Source organism: Manis pentadactyla, chromosome 2 (genome assembly GCF_030020395.1).
Source record: "Manis pentadactyla isolate mManPen7 chromosome 2, mManPen7.hap1, whole genome shotgun sequence".
NCBI classification, from domain to species: domain Eukaryota; kingdom Metazoa; phylum Chordata; class Mammalia; order Pholidota; family Manidae; genus Manis; species Manis pentadactyla.
Window position 1 is genome coordinate 160,226,145 of NC_080020.1, and position 17,772 is coordinate 160,243,916.

The following is a 17,772-nucleotide window of genomic DNA, read 5'->3' on the forward strand; positions in this document are numbered from 1 at the left end:
CCATCTTTACTTGGAACTTCACATTCTCTGCAGCGCCCTGCTCCTGTGGTGAGCCATGCAGCTTCTTCCTTAACAGGAAGAGGCTGCGATTTCTCCAGAGTCTCTGCTCCCACTGCCAGTTCGACATGGCTGCCGCCATCAGCATCTGGCACCTCTTTCCAGCCACTCATGGGTACTGCCTACCTTTACCAACATCCCAGCACAACTATGTTGTCTGCAGTTACCAGCCAGCGCCAGATCTCCACTTCAGTCGGAGACTTCACTATGACTGTCACTAACCAGGACAGAGCCATGAGTATGGCAACTCAGTATGCTCAGACTTCGTATGCCAACTACATGGTCCCTGTGTATCCATCACTTCCTGGCAGGCTTGTTCAGGGAACACCATCCCAGATTATAAATCAGGGACATAGTCTGTCACATCCTTACCAGCAAGGGAGCCAGATATATTATTACAATCAAGGCGCAATGGGGACTCTGCGATCTGGAAAACTTGCCCCTGCTGGCAATCCTATGGCTCTGTGACAAATACAGGAAGTAGGGCCTCTGCCCCTCAACCAGAAATGACGGTACTGCAAGAGATTCAGCCCACAGGTACCCAACCACCAGTCTCCACATCTGGAATCTACTACTATGTGTCTGCTCAAACCATCACAGAAACACGTTTTCAAGGTGAGTGCAAACAGCAAGTGTGGAGAGGAATAAGGTCAGCATTCAAAAGAAAGGTCAAATAGGTAGAGTTCAAGTCCTGAGACTTCAATAACCACCACTCTCTCTCAGTGCTCTTCATTTTCAGACCTAATGGAGGTGGGAAGGCAGGACACTGTGATGGCCATCTATGCCACATGCACACAGAGCGTGCCAAGGGATACCATCCTTTTCACGGCCCTAGCTCATCAGTCCCCCTGCACACTCCCACACTGCAAGGAACTCCCGTTTCCTGATCTAGTCCTGATTTTTGGAAGACATTTCACTTATTGTGCTAGTATCAGTTTAACTTTCCCTCACTTTCTTAATTGACACCAGGATTTAAGACCTTTTGTTCTGGGATCTTGTCAAAAACAAGCAGGGTATGAATCTGTCCTTGCTTATATATTTCATCAGGAAGAACTCCATTCTCTCTCTTAGTCTATGGGGTGAGGTGTGCTTAACTTCTCAGGGAAGCAGAGAGGATTATTGAAGACTACATATAAGACTGCTAGGCCTTGTAAAACATTTCATATTTTAAAAATCATTTTTAATGTTTTATTTGACTTATAAAAATCCTATGAAGTACAAAGGAAACCAAGCAACAGTGACATCAAATGATCAGCAGTAAGAACTAGAACAGCTGCCTCTTCTATTCCTAGCACAGGGTGCTGCCCATGACTCTTAAGAACTAGTAGAAAAGTGTTGTCAATGTTGAGCAGTGCATGGTGTCTGTGTTGCGCCTAGAAGCATCTAACTTACTAAAGACTGACTTCTTCCTTGTTCCTTTTTAGCGATGCAGACTTCCTGGGGTTTGCAGCCTCCAAGCCAGACATTTTGTCTGCCTCAACCTCCAAATAGCCAGACACTTGAGAGTAACCCACCACCTGAGGTTGGGGGCATTTCAGTGAGAGCTTCAGTGCACAGTTCTGGTAATTGCTTGGCACTTCCTCTAGCTAAAAATCAGGAACTAACAGAGAACAACAATTTGGAATATAGTAAAAGCAAGCTTTCCAAGCCTCTGGATGCCTCCCAGATCCCAGTAGAAAACCAAGATGATGTACTACTGCCTATACACATCCCTGATACTCACCATCTCCAGGCCTGCACTGAGCCCCTCAACCGAGAGAAGCAGCCTCGTTCTAAAAACACTGATCTGGGGAAGAACAGCCTGAGCCTTGAGGACCAAGGCACACTTGTAAATGAGAACAAATCGAACAGCAGTTTTGCAAACATTGCTGACCAGGCAGGAGACAGTCACCTTCCTCAGTTCTTCAGTTCCTTGAAAAACTTTATTCAGTCCAAAGGTCCCAAAGTGAGCAAAACCCAAGATACCAGAGCCACCGAATTAAACCAGGTGCAGAAAAGGTCATGTGCAAAAAAGAGGTCTTCTGGTCAGGCAAGGAAGAACAGTCATGAAGCCTCTGAGCCTCTCAGTGGTGCTCCCGAGGCACTGGAGGGAGACATGAGTATCTGCAATGTTGCAGATGGTGATGAGGCTCCTGTGAAGAAGTCCAAGCATTCTAGACGCAAATCTCCAATAACTGCACCAAGGAGGAAAAGAAAAACCAGGAGCTGTGCACAGAAGACCACAAGAACCAGAAAAAGGAACTCCAAGAAAGCTGAAGAGGGTGAGCAGTCTGGAAACAAAGTCAAAGCACAAAAAAAGCCAATCATTCCCAGGATGGAGCGGAAGAAAGGTGAACCTGAGCTCAGCCAAGAGAACTATGAAACACCTCTAAGCAGGCTAGGCATGCACATGCTGGAGTCTGTGCAGGATTTTCATGCACTGGGGAAGAGGATTGATAAGAAACCTCAATTCTCTTCTTCCCAGGACTTGGGAAATTCAAGGAACCCCAAAGACCCCCAGCCACCCCCAGCCACCAAACCACGGCTGAGAACTCTATGTGAGGGGAAAAGGCTTCAGAAAACCCATGCCAACGCCCAGAAGCCAGATGGCAGTGTCAAAAAAGAGTGTCCATCTCCATCTCAGAATGAACTGTCACCTCCTGGGAAGCTCAAATTTGTGCTTTTGACTTTTCTGACGGTGGAAAGGTCTCCAGTTTGCCGAGTTCCTCGTAGGCGACGGTCTCCGGCCTCAGACCAGCCAGCTTTGGTGTCCTCTACCCAGCCTGGCTCTACAAATGCAGCTCAGTTTACTGCAGTCGATTCATCCCAGCAAGCCCCTGCATCTTTAACAGATCCTGCCTGCTCATCTCTGGGTCCAGTCTCGACCAACTCAACCCAACGAGACCTGACCAAGTCTACCCAGCCTAGTGTCACCCAGTCCACTGCTTCTAGACCTGTATCCTACAGAACATCACCTTCCAATTCTCCCCAGCAGGAGCCCATTCCCACTGCTGTGCCCCAGAACCAGCCTCCACCCAAGCCTAAAAGCCCATATATAAACCAAGAGGTCTACTTCTTCATACCACGTCCATGGAGGATATCTGACATCCTTGGGCCAGAAGTGTCAGAGCCCGTCACAGAAGAGCAGAGGCCAGAGCGGGAAGCTATGAAGAGGCAGGCTCAACAAGAGCGTGAGAATGCTGCCAAATACACCTCCTTGGGGAAAATACAGTTTTTCATTGAAAGGGAAAAGGAGATGGAAATTGCTGACTCCTATGGCTATATAATAATGTAAGAGATGATAGGATTGTTGGTGCCACTTTGGTTACCAGATGCAGATAGATAGATAAAAGTTTCCACACGTAGATAGATAGATATGTTTCCACATGTAGATAGATATAGATAGATAAAAGTTTCCACATGTAGATAGATATGTTTCCTCATGTAGATAGATATAGATAGATATAAGTTTACACACATAGTAAGTTTACACACATAGACACATAGATATGTTTCCACAAGTAGATAGATAGAGATAGATATGTTTCCACACATAGATATAAGTTTTCACATGTAGATATACCTGTCCACACTTGTTTGGGTTGTAATTCTACAGGCAACTATGTGATTCTCGAGTATCTAGTCCCTCCCTAGACTGGTAGGATTCAGAGAAGGCTGGTCAAGTCTCTCTGCCCACAAAGTCTCACAAGTCTTTTTGCCAGCACCCAGCACAGTGCTTACACAAAGAAGATGCCTAATACATATTTTCTGAATGAACATAAATTGGCACAGTGCAGCAACATCCACAAAAACACAAGGGTTGCTCTGATTCAGAAATTCCATTCTGAGTGAAATGGTCTCTGAGAAGACAGTATATGTGTATTCAAAGATGTTCATACAGGAATATTCATTCCTTCAATATTTTATAATTTCAACAACTTATGACTTTCTTATGTTCATCAGTAAGTGAAGGAGCAATGCAACCTTAAAAAAGAATGAGGTCTCCAAAGACTTTTATACGAAGATATCTGCCATACACTAAATTATAAAACAGGATGTCTAAATATTATACCATTAACCTGAAATTAGTATGTCAACTATACTTCAATTGAAAATTTTTTTAAAAAAATAAAAAATGAAATCCCTTCTCAAAATAAATAAGTAAATAAATATCATACCATTAAAGTACATGTATATGCTTATGTCTGCATTTTTAAAGTGTGAAAAAACAGGTTAAACGATTTCCAGTGGTATCTCTGCGTGGGAGTAAGACTCCTTTCGATTTCATAAGTTTCTACGCAGATTTTCTGCAACCAGCTTACATTACTATTGTAAACCAAACAACTGGAACAGGGTCTGCCTCTCGAGGTTGGCAACTCGCCTGCAGAGGAGGTAGCCAGTCCTGTTTACACCATGGGTACAGTGGACGCCGATAAGTTTGTCTGTAAAACAGGGAATAGAGTTAAAGTCACGTTGGCACACTACCAACAAGTGATGCGCCTTTCTGGAGAGTGACATTCCTTAGTCACACAACACTACCACTACCCTGAAAAGGCGTAACTCTGAAGAGGAATGTGATTTTGTGTTTATCTATAAAGGATTATCTAATACCAAGTCAAAATTCACTCTCTGGGAAACTGTGAAGAGCCCCCAGTTAGACGCAAGGGTATAGACGGGAGAAGGCCTGGTCAGGTCCAAACAGCTAAACCATATTGAGATAAACCCATCTGTCTTCCTAGAGAGTGCCCATCAGTGATTGATTTAAGTACAGGAAAAGGGAGTGGGAAAAAAACAAAACAGGCTAGAAGAAGAATGAAATCTGGTTTTGAGTGACACAAATGGGAGGTTCACTTCTGATGCTGAGTTATTAAAAAAACAGCTCCCATAGCACTCCCTTCAAGGCCCCAAGGTGCTTCAGCTCCTCCTCTCACTGCCTGCTCCCCGCAGGCCACAGGCCCCTGCACCCTGGCAAGTACCCAGACGAACAGCTCTGCCCCTATTTTATGATGAAAAAGCAAGACTTGGAAATATGTAAGTCTAAGCTACCCAGCAGGCAAACAGAACAAAGTCTAGAATCAAGTCTAAGATTTCTCCAAGTGTGCCACAGTATTTCTTAGTCCATCATTTAAAAGCATTATAAAGAAATTTTAAAACATAGTTTTTTATTTACGCCTGCAAAGTGTAGGTCTGTGACTAGCTGGTGTCTCATAAGAAAGGACTTGTTTTTTCCTGTCTGGATTACTACCTCCCTACTTCTAATCGCTACTATTTCAATTGCTCCTCCATATGGAAGATGTTATCTTTCCTAAATGTAAACTTGGTTGTTACTTCTTTGCCTAAAAATCTTCATCTAGCATATGGTAATGCCCACACTCTAAGCATAGCATTTAGAACTCTTATAAAGAGATATCAATCTGTGTCTCCAACTGACCTGTAATTCCAGTGATCCAAACTATGACTTACAAGGGCCTGCATGACCCACCTCCCTCCTGCCCACTGCCAGCCTCTCTGATTCCATTTTCTACTGCTCTAAACTCAGTGCTCCCTCCCTACTTCAGCCACACTGACTTCCTTACTAGTCCTCAAACCTGCTGAGCGTAGTCGTGCCTCAGAGGCTTTGTACCACTATTCCCTCTGCTTTAGAACACTTTTCCACCACCCTTCTAATACCCAGGGGCTTGGTTCCTCATTTCCTTTAAGGCTGGGCTCAAACAACATCTTCATACACCTTCCCTGACCACCCAGCACACTCCCTCCCTTCTCCGTCCTGTTTGGTGCTCTCCAAAGCACTTATCGTCATGACATTCCATGTACTCACTTCATTCTCTCTCCCCGGCTAGAATGCAGAGGATGGAGGAGCAAGGACTGTCCTCTGCTCCTACTTCCCACAACAGTGCCTTCAACTTAGCAGGTATCACATAAATATCTGTTGGAAGTGAACATATGAATTCCACGCCCTTTCACACTACCCCCTCACACAGCAGAGGCTGCCTCTCCATGGCACATGTCCAAGCTCTGTGGCTTTTGTACATTTCCTGATACCTGGGCTGTCCTTTCCTCATTTTAGTGAAATCCTCTCACCACCTAGCCCAGATGCTGTCTCCTCAGTGAGGCCTTCCTCTGTCTCTCCTCTATATTCCCGTTGCACTTAATTCTTTTATTATAATTAACCCATTGTCTTTAGGGTGGAAAATGTGTCCTCTTCATCTGGGAGCTGGTGTCTGTGGAGGGGCCTATCACAGAGGTGGCCAGAATGATGATAAGCAAGGCCCCGAGACCGCTATGGCAGAGCTCCATCAAGTTAGCACCATGGGGGCAGACGACCAACATGGGGCCAGCCTGTGCAACGACTACACCCAAGAGGGACCGAGATTTACCAATGGGTCCTCGGGCACTCTCAGGGACCTTTAGCCCTCATGGAACAGATGGGATGCCATCGGTAGTTCTAGGGAAAGGAGCCTGAAGGAGTGAGCAAGCTGGCAGCGGCTCCCTAACATCTTAAGAGGTGATGTTTCTGTAACTACAATTTATACAAATTAGGAAATTTACCTCCTCTATAGATGCCCTGCTCAAGGCTCAGCCTCCCAAGTTCTAAAGTCAAAGTGTAGGGAAGATATGTGAATGGGGCTTATGATATTAAAGACCTAGAGCCCGCATTAAATGACAAGGTTGTAGTTTAAAAGTTAATCTTAAAACTCCTGTCTCTCTCTTTCATCCCCTAACTTCCCACTGCCATCTCTATTCTTTTTCCCCTGCCCCCTTTTGATATGTGTATATATATATATATACACACACATATGCAATATTACTGTCTGTCCAGCTCAATAGTGTATATTTCTCAAGCTAAATTTAGAAAGATGGCCAAATGAACACTTCACGCTGTGGGCCAGTCACTTTCCAAAGACAAGGGACCTCAGTTTTAAAATATGACAAGTACAATAGTCTTGCTGATACTTAGATGCCAGAAAAAGGCACATGGATCCTTAAAATTCAGAAGCTATTAAGATCTATTTACAACAGAGTAAGGCAGACTTTAAAGCAGGAACAAGAAAACACTGGCCTTTTTAAGTTCTTTCTGTCTGTAGAATGACAGTAAGAGGTGGCAGTGTCCTTCCCCACTTGAACCCAAAGTGGAAAAATGTCAGGAATATCTTAAATACCCATGATGAGGATGCCACTCCACTGGTCCATTTGTTTCACTTCTAGGGGTCTGTTTCACTCCAAAACTTTGCCTTTTGTTGTCTCTTTTATATACTCTAAGACCCTGAGATTCTTTATCTTTTCCTTTATGTCCCACCTCTTAACCAATATATAAAAGAACATTTTTATATTTCCCAATCAAATTTTTAAAAAATAGATGAATAAGCTAGTTCAGTTCATATCTCTCACTAAAATCACTTTCCAAGCTAACTTTGTGGCCATAAGAAGAAGTAACACCTCACTCTATTAGCATCTGACACCTGACATTTCCACTTTAATAATATTAAACACAATAGGCTCAATGGCAAAACTATTAAAAATATTAAAAACTCCCAACCCCATTCACAATGCATACTGAAGATCAGGTAAGAAAAAAAAAAACTCACATTATCTTTATTTTCTTTCAAAAACCCATTAACAGCATATTTGAATTTAAAAGTAGTGTCATCATCAGGTACCTGATGCCCAATTGTATAAATTTTTAAGTAAGGAACAGTTTCTGGTAAGTCCTATAATGCAAAACAATGAAAATGTGTATTATTTCATCTCTAGGGAAAGAATTAAAAATGAATTAGAGGAGCCAGAATAAAACCAAGAGCTTATAATAAACTTGGCATGTCAGTAATCCTGCTAAAAGAGCCATTTTTTTCCCCAAATCTGCTTCAACCTGGAAGTATCACTTGCTTTTCATTAAAACTGCAGGACGGATAGTCAATAGGCACATAAAACTGCAAGCAAAGTCCATGTGAATGAATGTATATGTCACCAGAAATTACATAAATAGTTCTACCTAATATTTTACATTTCAGGGGCCACAAAGCAGCTGTGATTTAAGTAGAATGAGTCAGAGAAGAACTTGGATTTGAATTGTGAGACAAAGCAAATTTCAGATACTGTTGAGAACTGCTATTCTTGGCGTGGGAGAGAGTAGGTACTGATAAAAGACAGAAGAGCTTAACTGAAAATCCTGTTGTTCTGAACTTAAACGGAAAGTATCAATGTGAACTTTTGATGTATGTTATTTTAAAAGCAAACATAGAAACACATTTCCTAGCTGTGACCCAGCTCTGATAAAAAAGGACTCAGGAGCCTAACTGAGAAGCTCCAACTGGCCGAAGACGGGGCCTCAGTTAAGAATAATAACTGCAATGGAGTCCACAGTGATACAAATAAATAAACAAAACAAAATCCCATTGGTCACCACTGGAGGATACTAGTGAATCAGCTCATTATTTTGAAAACTGTTAAATAAAAGGAAAGAATCATGACACTACAACTGGGCAACCAAATAGATAATGAGGGGCAACTTCTCTTGATGGAAGTATACCCAGCTAATAAATGAAGAAAACAACAACAGAATTCACCATTTCTCACAGCCCCGAACAAATTAATGGACGTAACTATCAATCATCAGTGACTGCTAATATCACAGAAAGACAATCACTAGGGGATATTAGTACTACTACCTCATCAGCAAAGGACTGTTACAAGGATCAACTAAGTCAGTGTACGTGCAAGCAGTTTTTACATGGCAAACTGCTATGCAAATACTAACAAACGTTAGGTGTCATTGTCTCCCAAGTCGATGCAACTGTCAGAAAGAAAATTCTTTCCCACTGATATGCTACATGGGCCAACAGATTATACGGGTTTCTGTATCAATGGCAAAAGGTATTAGGAATAGAAAGCATGCCACTGAGAGAACTGTCTTTTCCTCTGATGCTCACACATGCTCAGGCAACTGCTTAAAATAAGTGCTAGGGACATACGAGGTATTCCTTTTTATTAGACTAGTGCTATTCTTACTACAGGTTTACTTCATTTTCAAAATAGAGAACACGAAAGCTTACAGCATTTCTTAAGCACATACAAAGCTTACTGCCAAATGTATAATTAAGGAAACCATTTGGTTCCTTCTTTGAACTATTATCCTTGAAAGAAGGCCTTTTTAGGGCAGTGAAACTATTCTGTATGTCACTGTAAGGGTAAATACTTGTCATTATATACTGGTCAAAACCCATAGAATGTACAATATGTTGAGTGACTCATAACATACACTAGGGACTTCAGTTGATAATGATAGATCAGTGTTGGTTCATTGGTTCTAACAAATGGACCACACAGTTCTGGAATATTGATGGTAATCTTTGTCGGGTGAAGGAGAGAGGGTATAATTGGGAGCTCTTAATGTAAGATGATATTTACTGAATTCACCTATGTAAGATGATAACTACTGAATGACTATGAACTAATACAGTATCTGAAAGGTTCTTTTCAATTAGGGGTTTCACTTACCTCTGGCTTATAATAGCGGTGAGTATATGTTAAATCAATAATCAGTCCAAGTTCTTCATTCTGTTCTTGGACTTTGTTAAAAAGATCCAAGGGGGAAAAACATTCTTCTGGAGCAAGATTCTCTTCAAAACTCTGGCAGAGAGAATGATATAAGAAAGAGCAGATGGGTGCTTAATATCCTTTATTTTATTACCCATTTATTCAAGCCCCGTGATGCTAACAATGAGATGCAAAGGAAAATTTCCACTCTTCTGGAAGTTACAAACTATTGTATAATGCTTTCTTTCAGAAAGATTAGAGGAAGAAAATAAGCTCATTTCTTTAATTTATTTCTGTGTTTATTTGTTTCATGTTGGTCTCCCAGCCAGACAGTAAACTTCCAGAAGGACCACATTGGTTTTGCCCCCCACTGCATCTCCAGCTCCAAGAGGAGTGCCTATAAATAGGCACTTATAAATACTTCTAGTATATTTATGTATGTGAAGGGTGGATTTTATTGCTAAACATTTTTTTATGTATTTGGCTTACTTATGTGCTCTTTTCCATACTGTTATGTTTGGTTATTCAAGTGCCAGCAACATACTTTTTTATCAATTAACAGACTAGTTTTTAGAGCAGTTTCAGGTTCACAGAAAAACTGAGTGGAAAGCACAGAGAGCTTCCAATTATACCCTCTCTCCTTCACCCAACAAAGACTTACCATCAATATTCCAGAACAGTGTGGTCCGTTTGTTAGAAACAATGAACCGGCACTGATCTATCATTATCAGCTGAAGTCCCTAGTTTATGTTATGAGTCACTCAACGTATTGTACATTCTATGGGTTTTGACCAGTATATAATGACAAGTATTTACCTTAGAGTGACATACGAATAGTTTCACTGCCCTAAAAAGCACCTATAGTCCAGCAACACTTTAACATAGCTTAATATCTGGTACAGCTAGATGTTCCCCTTCCACCATTATTCTTCTTTTTCAGAAATTTCCTGGCTACTTAAGTCTATTCTTCTATATGAATTTTAGAAAGAGCCTATTTGAGATGATGATAAATTTATAATTAATGCAAGAAGATTTGACAGATTTATGGTGTTGAGTCTTCTGCATAATATTGTAAGTTTTGAAGAGTAAATTAATTACATCAAGGCATATTATCTCTCCAGTTTCTCACAAAGTTGGAGCTGATGGATCAAATACCACCTTCAGCTATCTGAATAATAACTAATTTCAGATAACCAATTTGTGTTAATCCTTTAGGAAGCCTTCCTTGAATAACCCTATTACGGTTTTCCCCTCCTTTGAATTCCTAGAAATTTCTCGCCATGGCAAATATTTGACATTTAACATATTCTCCCTTGTATTCCAGTGTGCTTGAGGAGAGACTGGCAAGTACTGTGGCTGCTTTTCCTTGGTGACTTCCATAAAACACACAGGAGACCAATGTTACATTTCATTGTCACACAGAGATATTTCATCTTCCTGACTCTACTGTATGAAAAGGGGGTGCACTGGGAGTGGTTCTACAGCCCTGTTATCCCCTTTATGGTACCTTAATCCCAACATTGAATAAAACTACTTGAGTACACAGAGCCAGGAGAGGCTTTTCATAATGACAGTGTGCAAGACACCTGGGGCAACATGGAGGAAAGGGAACTGAAGAGTCTCCCTGTGCTTCTCTTGCTGGTGGACTTCCAGACAGGCACTGAGCAGGGACCCTTGTGGAACCTCAGGAATCCACTTTTAGAGGCCATGGAATAGGCAACTGAGGCGTTGGGACGATCACACAGAAAGGAGGAATACAGGAGCAACCCCTCAGGAACTGCAAATGCAGCTGGGGAGTCCATTCATTCAGCAAGAATTGTTAAGTATTTATTATATGTCAAAAAACACTATGCTTGGGGTTGGTGGATGTAAATAAGAACCATATGTTTATCTTTATGAAGCGACTAAGTTTTTAAGTACAGAGATGCAAAAGAACTGACATAGCAAGTAAAAAAAGGAACCCTGACCTATGAGTCACAAATTACATCAATTCCCCATACATTAGAAGTTGAGTTCTTCCACAGACACATCCACACTATGCTGGGCAGTTTAATTAGTGACATGAACCTCTTCTCACCTTTTTTATGACAGTCAAATGCTTTCCCCACCTATTCCATTCTTAGTTCAATTTTCAGAGTTTCCATGCTGAAATCATGACCATACTGATCAGGTTATTTTTTGGGTTGTGACAGTGGTAACAAAGGTGTCTCAATGGCATTTAGTGCGTAGGGTCATAGATGCCAGGCATCTGGCCAAATTCATAACAGTCCTACAAATGTGTCTTACCCCCTAATGACTTCTGAATGTTCTAGTCAACATTCATGTAGGTGAAAAATCTGTTCGTAAGTTAAGCCTTAGAAACAAACTTCAAAAATACACATGAAGGCTGTTTTTTTGCAGTTTTAATGTATAATCCATTTTCCAAGACAGTCATCACCTTATTAACCAAGTGAAGGCTTTGCTTTATTTGGAAATCTGCTAAGTAAGAGCTGTTCTTATGGAAACTCTGGCCACTTAGGCAAAATAACTCACCTTCATCAGGCCACATTTAGTTTTTTGATTTCACGGAACAAGTAACTATTTCTTTATGTCTAGCATAGTTATGGCCATTTACCTATTAAATGTAAACACATACTACATTATTATGAATTCCTTTATCTTATTTATTCTTTATGTTATAGTACATTGTTTTCTTTCTTTAAAATTAAGTATGGAAGTAGATTGTACTTAGATGAATTTCATTTCAGGATACCAAATGGGTAATACAAAGTATTTGCTACAAAAAAGGCAAAATGGGGTGTGATAGGGTTGAGAACCAGTGTTCTACACGGTGAATTTGGATTTCTTAAAGAATACTGCTTACCTTTTCCAAAGGAACTTTGAAGGCAATGAAACAGGTCCCTGGAATCCACTGTCCAACTGTGATATAGTCTTTCCACCTATTAATACATTTTCTTATTAGCCAATTTTTAGGTCAGCCAGTCTCTCTGCATAGAATGAAATCTCCTTGACAAAGAAAAGCAGAACCCAAAAGTAGGGCCTCTCTTATCTCTACTCTGTATTTTACTGCTCCACCTATTCAACCCCACCCAGTATCAACCTATACTCCCCTTCTTCCTGCTTCCCCATCTCGAAAACAGACAAGGCAACACAACAGTGCAAAGGGTTCAACAAATAAGACACATCTAAAACCAGAGGCGGCCAGAACTTCTGCATCCCCAATAAAATCTAGCCCAATCCTGAACACTAAGGTGCCATTAATACACACATGTTGACTGAAACAGTTTAACTCTTTCACTTTACACTTTATTTTTAGTCCTAATACAACCAATGCCATCAAATGTAGCCGTAGTGAACTTCAAGTTCATATTTTAAAAGAAAATTTGATAGACAAGGGGGCCGTGAACTTCACTTAATAAGGCTAGGGGTAAAAGTAAAAGGTAGTATTTGAACTGCCTGCAGTAGGATTTTATATAGAATTAACTAAGGTTAATTCAGCATATCTTAAGTATAGAAAGTCAGGGCAAAAGTGACACAAGATGGGCCTGGAAAAAGAGGGGATTCTATACCACGCAGTCTTGAAAGCCATGGAAAAGAGTTTGTTTTTATTCCTAAAGCAATGCTTTTGTGCGATATTTACGAGAACTTTCCAAGCTGCATATTAAAAAGATGTCTTATGTGAAGAACGGAGTGAACGGAAACAAGAATCAATAAATATATACACTAATTAGGACCTAAAAGCAATAATCAGGCAAGTTCTGTATTAGGATGCTGATGGAGGAGAGAGGACAGATTGAAAAGATATTCAGGACATAAAACGAAGGGGATTTAATGAGCCATGAGATGGCGGAAAGCAAGATCTCAAGGAATAGAGTTCACTGAAAGCAAAGCCTCAAAATTAACCATTTGAATACACAGAGGGCGAGTTCTCAAATGAGACCTGTTAGAAAGCAACAGCATGCCCTTTGCGATTCCTGGAAACAACACACGTTTTTTCAGTGAAAGTTTGGTTGTACTGGTAGATTTTTCATTCGACCTTTGCTCTTGTTAATATTTTTTGTGGCAAATAGCGCAGCTTGAGGAATGCGGGGGCCTCCATTTTGGTAAGTAAGGGGTGGCCCCAACACTGACAGTCCCATCTCTCTATTTCACCCGGGGAACCAGGGCCCGCGGAGAAATAAAAAAATCACACTGTCCACATCAGCTACTGTGAGCAGAGCAGCGAAAGCGTCACAGCCTCCCAGGAAGAGGCGCGCGGGCCACACGCAGCGGCAGGGCTCAGGCAGCTACCGAGGCCCGGGAGCTGCGAGCGGGACGGGCCCGCACCGGGACGAGGCGGCTCACCTTTCGCGGGTGTGGCTTCCACCCTTCCTCTCGCCGGAGGGCCGTCCGGAAAAGATGCCTCTCTGGCCCCAGCCGTAGCGGGCAGGATCCCATTGGCTCATCTGGGCCCCAAGACGCCATCCACCCAACGCCAAAAGCCCCAAAGCCGCCAGTTCGGCTCCCTCTCGGCCAGAACAAGACTTCGGACCGGAAGAGTTTAGGCAGCAACACCCACACCACCTCGGCTCCTTCTACTGCGCATGCGGCACCGCCCGAGGTGATGTCGTCACCGCGCCGGCCGACGGGATGCAGGAGCCCACAGCGCCCTCCTTAGCCGGCGGTGGGTAGCGCAGGTCGATGAGCTTGCTCACCTGCCAGAATTCAAGTAGTACAGAACATGGGATCAAAGTCAAGTCCCACTCCTCCATTTCCTCGTGGGGTTCTTCGGACATTTTCCAAGGGCTTACATTCACATTTACTGTATATGTATTTAAATATATTAAGTACCTATTTGTACATACATGGGTATCCTCTATTTTATGTAAAAGCACCATACTATATGAAAGGGAATCTCGCCGGGACCCTCCCTACCCCAGAACAACTCAGGAGACAGGGGCTCACACAAGAGATTTTATTATTTGTTAGTGAAAATGGCTGCCCCAGGAGAGAGGGAGCAGCAGCTCCTGGGTGAGGAAGGAGTAGGGGTAGAGTGTGTTCTGCGTTGGTGATTGGCTCTTAAGGGGCGGGCGACCATCTGGTCGGTGGTGATTGGATCTTAAGGGGTGGAGGTCTCAGCGCGCCAGAATTTGCCTCCAGCAACCACTACAGCCAAAGAGGTTTCTAGGATCAAATTAAATTCAGGAAACGTTGCATATGACATGCCACCTTTGGAAATTCACAAGGCACGTGAACATTAAAGGCTGTCAGAAACTATAGTCAAGAAACCTATCTCACTTTGTTTAATCCTGGGTTTTTGAAATGCTCAAACACAATGCCTTTTCAATTTACTACCTAACTAAATCCTGCAGAACTGATGCTCTCTAGAACTCTCAGGGGAAATGTTGCTTTTAAAAATGCTCTTCCTTTGCCCATCAAGAAAAACATGTACCTTTGCAAACAGATTCTTCCATATTTACAAATGACATAATGAAGTCTTCTGAGATGCATGAGACTTTTTTTTTTTTTTCTTTTTTTAGATAATTATTTTTTATTGAAGGGTAGTTGACACACAGTATTACATTACATTAGTTTCAGGTGTACAACACAGTGATTCAACATTTATATACATGATAATTCTAGGTACCAGCTATCACCATACCAAGTTGTTACAATATTTTGACTACATTCCTTATGCTATACATTACATCCCGGTTACTTATTTATTTTACAATTGGAAGTGTGTACTTTTTTTTGGTTGTTGTTGTTAGGGCATCTCTCATATTTATTGATCAAATGGTTCTTAACAACAGTAAAATTCTGTATAGGGGAGTCAATGCTCAATGCACAATCATTAATCCACCCCAAGCCTAATTTTCGTCAGTCTCCAATCTTCTGAAGCATAACGAACAAGTTCTTACATGGAGAACAAATTCTTACATAGTGACTAAGTTACATGGTGAACAGTACAAGGGCGGTCATCACAGAAACTTTTGGTTTTGCTCATGCATTATGAACTATAAACAGTCAGTTCAAATATGAATACACATTTGATTTTTATACTTGATTTATATGTGGATACCACATTTCTCTCTTTATTATTTTTAATAAAATGCTGAAGTGGTAGGTCGATACAACATAAAGGTAGAAAACATAGTTTAGTGTTGTAAGAGAGCAAATGTAGATGATCAGGTGTGTGCCTGCAGACTATGTGTTAATCCAAGCTAGACAAGGGCAATAAAACATCCACGTATGCAGAAGATTTCTCTCAGAACAGGGGGGGTGAGGTTCTAAGCCTCACCTCTGTTGATCCCCAATTTCTCACCTGATGGCCCCCCTGCAACTGTGCCTGTCTTAGGTTGTTCCTCCCTTGAGGAATCTTACCCGTCTCTGGCTAACCAGTCATCTTTCGGGGCCATACAGGGAAATGTGAAGTTGGTAAGTGAGAGGGAAGCCTTATTGTTTGAAAAGGTTAGCTTTTTACTTCTTTGCATATTTATGCCCTGTGGCTTCTATGCCCAGCATTTGTCTTGAGGTGTCTTTACCACTTGGAAGAATTATGATACTCAGTAAATTTGATATGAGGCACGAATTCTATTTAAGAATTCGTTGTAATTAGGAAGGAAGAAGAAAAGCTATAGAAGTAGCAGGCGGGAGAAAACATGGGAAGATTGATTATTTCGTTGACATATCTTCTTGTAGAGTAACTTCAGCATGTATAGATTTTAAGCTACTACTTAAATTGCGCACACACATTAACATATTAGGAGTATAGTTACATAACCAAAGCATATCTGTAATTACCAGCCATCTCCAGTGAAACCAAGAAAACCAGTTAGGCACCCTAGGCATTTGTGAAAACTTATCAATGATATGATGGTTATTATCTAACTGAATTTGAATAGTTTGAGAAAAATCAGACAAATTAAAACAACCCATTCCTGGGCACTGTTCACATCCCATATGTTCTTTTAACAGTAAATAGTCTGTAGTTGTAAGATTTTGGAGCGCTACAATTTGCACTTCTCCTAATTCTTGGTTGAGTTCCAACAGTTTAGATCCAGTCAAATTTGTTGTTTTACTGTATGCACAGGCCAGCTTAGATATCTCCTTCATTCCCATGGCAAGTCCAGGAGCTGGTGGGATGAGTGTATCTACAGCTGTAGCAGTGCGTGGATCTTTGTTGGGGTTTTTTGATGATCATCTTCTGGCATGAGTCTTCCCGAGAGTGCTGATGTTGGAAGTTCTCTTTCATATCGTATCTTAGTTCATTTTCGGGGTAGCCAAATTAGGCTTTGATCCTCTGTATAAACACAAACAGACCCTTTGCCTACACTTTTATATGTCCTTTATATCATTGTGTAGAACTCATTAGAGGTCACCACATAGGAACTGCATTTTTTTTTTTTTAATCATTAATCTACACTTACATGACGAATACTTTGTTTACTTGGCTCTCCCCTATACCAGGTCCCCCCTATATACTCCTTTACAGTCACTGTCCATCAGCGTAGCAACCTGTTGTAGAATCACTACTTGTCTTCTCTGTGTTGTACAGCCCTCCCCTTTCTCCCACCCCGCTATGGATGCTAATCTTAATACCCCCCTACTTCTCCCCCCCTTATACCTCCCTGCCCACCCATCCTCCCCAGTCCCTTTCCCTTTGGTACCTGTTAGTCCATTCTTGAGTTCTGTGATTCTGCTGCTGTTTTGTTCCTTCAGTTTTTCCTTTGTTCTTATATTCCACAGATGAGTGAAATCATTTGGTATTTCTCTTTCTCTGCTTGGCTTGTTTCACTGAGCAAAATACCCTCCAGCTCCATCCATGTTGCTGCAAATGGTTGGATTTGCCCTTTTCTTATGGCTGAGTAGTATTCCATTGTGTATATGTACCACACCTTCTTTATCCATTCATCTATCGATGGACATTTAGGTTGCTTCCAATTCTTGGCTATTGTAAATAGTGCTGCGATAAACATAGGGGTGCACTGATCTTTCTCATACTTGATTGCTGCATTCTTAGGGTAAATTCCTAGGAGTGCAATTCCTGGGTCAAATGGTAAGTCTGTTTTGAGCATTTTGATGTACCTCCATACTGCTTTCCACAATGGTTGAACAAGTTTACATTCCCACCAGCAGTGTAGGAGGGTTCCCCTTTCTCCACAGCCTCGCCAACGTCTGTTGTTGTTTGTCTTTTGGATGGCAGCCATCCTTACTGGTGTG

General features: G+C 41.6%; 2 protein-coding genes across 2 annotated transcripts; one reads left to right on the top strand and one right to left on the bottom strand.

Annotated features, from left to right (window-relative positions):
- The first annotated feature begins 566 nt into the window (after positions 1-566).
- On the top strand, positions 567-4,064 carry LOC130682557 (uncharacterized protein C2orf78-like). Its single transcript, XM_057497020.1, has one exon. It carries the CDS (start codon positions 1,484-1,486, stop codon positions 3,329-3,331), a length of 1,848 nt encoding a protein of 615 aa, XP_057353003.1. The 5' UTR covers positions 567-1,483; the 3' UTR covers positions 3,332-4,064.
- Positions 4,065-4,211: 147 nt separating this feature from the next.
- On the bottom strand, positions 4,212-14,136 carry LOC130682561 (RNA/RNP complex-1-interacting phosphatase-like). Its single transcript, XM_057497022.1, has 4 exons — positions 13,915-14,136; positions 12,434-12,509; positions 9,532-9,663; positions 4,212-4,478 (listed from the first exon to the last, which is right to left on the bottom strand). The coding sequence occupies exons 1-4, from the start codon at positions 14,013-14,015 to the stop codon at positions 4,443-4,445; spliced, it is 345 nt and encodes a 114-aa protein (XP_057353005.1). The 5' UTR covers positions 14,016-14,136; the 3' UTR covers positions 4,212-4,442.
- Between the last annotated feature and the right edge of the window lie 3,636 nt (positions 14,137-17,772).